Source organism: Myotis brandtii, unplaced genomic scaffold, assembly GCF_000412655.1.
Source record: "Myotis brandtii unplaced genomic scaffold, ASM41265v1 scaffold297, whole genome shotgun sequence".
Taxonomy (NCBI): domain Eukaryota; kingdom Metazoa; phylum Chordata; class Mammalia; order Chiroptera; family Vespertilionidae; genus Myotis; species Myotis brandtii.
In genome coordinates, this window is record NW_005361351.1 from 485,305 (window position 1) to 488,912 (window position 3,608).

At 39.7% G+C, this 3,608-nt stretch overlaps 1 protein-coding gene across 4 annotated transcripts in view; it reads right to left on the bottom strand.

The window, feature by feature from the left end:
* The window catches only part of FBXO18 (F-box protein, helicase, 18), a 54,198-nt gene that overhangs the window by 18,893 nt on the left and 31,697 nt on the right, over positions 1-3,608 (bottom strand). For all 4 annotated transcript variants that reach the window (XM_005869502.2, XM_014542292.1, XM_005869501.2 and 1 more), the window contains 2 exons: positions 1,254-1,353; positions 1,038-1,159 (listed from right to left, as the gene is read on the bottom strand). In XM_005869502.2, the coding sequence (XP_005869564.1) occupies positions 1,038-1,159; positions 1,254-1,353 (222 nt within the window). The remainder of the gene's footprint in view (positions 1-1,037; positions 1,160-1,253; positions 1,354-3,608) is intronic.

The window sequence follows — 3,608 nt, forward strand, 5'->3', positions numbered from 1 at the left end:
GGCAGAAGGGAGGGGAGTAAGAGATCAACCGAAGGACTTGTATGCATGCATATAAGCATAACTAATGGACATAAGACTCTGGGGGGTAAGGGAGGGAAGGGGATTGTCAAGGGTCGGGGGGGGGGGAAGGACACATATGTAATACCCTTTGTAATACTTATTACAATATTTTTTTAAAAAGAATAAAAAAAAAACAGCATACTTTTGAATGTACACTATAATGACAATTATGTAAAAATACACATCTAGAAAGACAAAGACAAATAATTAGCAAAAATGAGAATTATATGGAATACTGAGATTAAGGCTGAATTTTTTCCTATAACTTAGTTATAAAATCTTTATAAATAAGAAAGAGAAGTGAGAACATCTTGGTGATTATGATTCACTCAATATTTACTGAGTGGCTACACATAGTAGGCCCTTGAAAATATTTTTTCATAAATAAATGAGCAAATTTCTTTTAGTCACATAACTTTAGTCAAAGAGTTAAAAATGCCATATAAATGTCACCGAACCCTAACTTCCCCATGAAACAGGTAAAGAAAAAGCATTATTTTTATCTTAGAGAAGGAGAGAATGAGGCACACAGAAGTTGTGACTTGCCACAAGCCACACAAAGTTAGTGACAGAACCAGAGCTAGAACTAGGTATTCACTTTCTATCCACTGGAGCCCACTAGCCTGTCCCAGCCGTGTTGTCACCATACCCGTTCTTACACTAATGAACAACACACATGAAACATTCGCAGGTAGCCAGCAGCCTCATTTGCACAACCAAAGGTGAGAAGGGCATTTGTTTTTTTAAATAGTAGGAGATCCTCAGTTCTTTTTAGGATCTGACTGTACAGGAATACTTGGCTAGCATAATCAGAGTAGTCAGGGAGAAAGACTTCAGTCACAGTGCAGATGGTGAAAACTGTCAAAAACCCAAATGCTTGCTTGCATAATAATCCTAACTAAATTGAACATTTCCATTGGCTATATTTGTCTGCAATGTTTCTGTGCATGAAGCAGTCAACAGAAATTTACTCTTACCCCAATCAAATGTATCCTTGCAGGTACTTCTCCATCAGTCACCCGTACAGCCTCATCAAACACATTGGCATTGGTCCGGGACAGCAGGGCCACCTGCCCCTTTGTATCACCTCTAATGTCACCTTTTGGGAGACAGCACAAACTTTACAGCAAATCCAAATAAAGAGGGAAACTGATTTTTGTAGCAAATAAAATAAAAATAACTGAAAACCTTACTCTGATGGCTTCCTCCAACCAAAGTCTTTTTCCTTACTCTCTTGCAGACATCCAAGATAGTAGCTCCCACATAAGCTATTTCCACACCAAATCTAAAACTCTGTTGGAAAACAGCAACAAAAAAAAAAAAGAGAGAGAGAGAGAGAGAGAGAGAGAGAGTTAGCAACTTCTCCCTGAAGTATGTTAGCATATTTCCATCATTATCAAGTCTTGGCCTTGCCAAAGTGATCATTCTGGCTCACCTTACCTGGAGAGCATATTTGGAAATTCCGTACTGTTAACCCACTTGTTAGTTAACAAACTGAATAGGAGCTTGACAAAGAACCACTGACTTTATTTCTAAGTTTTCAGAATAGCATTTTCTATCTTGAAACTTTAGTTGCCTTTTTTTCCCTTCTTGTCCCCAAATCCAAATCCTGATAATTCGTCCACCATATTTTCTATAATATATTTCTTACCACTGCTGCCAGGTCAGCTCCAAAACTCAAACTTCATGCCTTACTTACTTGGTCTCTTTCCCTCTAGTTTCCTCCCACTGCCGATGCCTCTCTATACCTCTGTCAGATCAATCTTCCCCAGAATAGTCCTCAAGCCATGCACTTGCTAAAAAAAAAAAAAAAAAAAGGAAGAGCAGCTTGGCTGGTATGTATGGCTCAGTAGTTGAGCGTCAACCCATGAATCAGGAGGTCACGGTTTGGTTTGATTCCAGGTCAGGGCACATGCCCAGGGTTGTGGGCTCAATCCCCAGTAGGGGTGTACAGGAAGCAGTTGATCAATGATTTTCTCTCATCATTGATATTTCTATCTCTCTCTTTATCTCTCTGAAATTAATAAAAACATATTTTAAGCAATTTTTTAGAAAAGGAAGAATAATACAGGAAGAACAGGTGATGCATACATTTTAAAGGTTCATCACAGCCTAAACAGCCTATTTCCTTCTATTCCCAAAACCAATGGCAAATTTTTCTTTTAAGCAACCTTTACCCTTCTTTCAAAATCAAATCTAACAAGTATAAATTATACAAAAGATTAAGGGAGGGGGGAAGGGAGAGTTTCTCTCCTTGCCTTAGAAACTTTCTCAACATTAATTTAAATCATTGCCCTACATAACCAGCCACAAGTATAATCATTATTCCCTGAGCATTACCTGAACTCTCCCTGCCCTAGTGCATGGCAAAACAATTACCTGCCCTTCAAAAGTCTGCTTAACACTGCAGCTGGAAAGACACCATTCTTCACCAAACTCATGATATTCATTGCCTTTTTTGTGCATTTCTAACTTATGGTAATAAAGTATCATATACTTTGGTGAACATCAATAATACAGTCTAAGGAAAGTGAGATTTCATTGCTATAGAACTTTCCTGAGTGCATCATAACCTACATTATAAAATAATCAGTCCATACTGATATAAATGAATAAATGGGAGAGAAGACACAAATCCCTCTTGCAGAAGAATTACAAATAATTTATACAGATAGTCCAACACTTATTCCTTGAGTGAGGGCTAAGTATAGTGACTTTCTTCCAAAGTATATAGTATGGAAAGGACAGGGGGCAGGGAAAGAAACCTGACAAACACTACTTCAGCCAGATTATCAAGGTCAACATCAACAGTCGTAAATCATAGTCCCTCAATATTGTCATGAGAGTGACAGTTTTGTTCTGAGATCTTCCTCCCCAACACCCATAACATCAGTCTGATCATGAGAAAAACAGCAGACAAATTCCAATACAGGCATCCTACAAAACACCTGACCAGTACTCTTCAAAACTGTCAAAGTTATCCAAAACAAAAAAAGTCTTCTTAACCAGCCAACAGGTTAAGAAGACATGACAACTGCCATGTTATGAAGGTATGGTAACCTTCATAGGATCCTAGAACAGAAAAGAACATTAGAAAAAAACTAAGGAAATCTGAATAAACTAAGGACTTTATAATAACGCTCCAATACTAGTTCATTAATTGTGGCAAATGCACCACAATTAATGAACTGTTAATAACTAGAGGACGGGTGCACAAATTCGTGCACGGGTGGGGTCCCTTGGACTGGCCAGCAATCCAGGCCAATCAGGGTCATCTCACCCAGTCTCAATCAGGGCTGGCCGGGGAGGAACCGCAGGAGGGCTCCACGGAGTGTCCAGCCCTCTCGCTCAGTCCCCATCAGCCGGACCCCAGCAGCAAGCTAACCTACCAGTTGGAGCATCAGCCCTCTGGTGGTGAGTGCACGTCATAGTGACCGGTCGGACACTTAGCATATTATGCTTTTATTATATAGGACTAGGGGCCCGGTGCACAAAAATTTGTGCACTGGGGAGGGGGTTCCCTCAGCCCAGCTTGCCCCCTATCACAT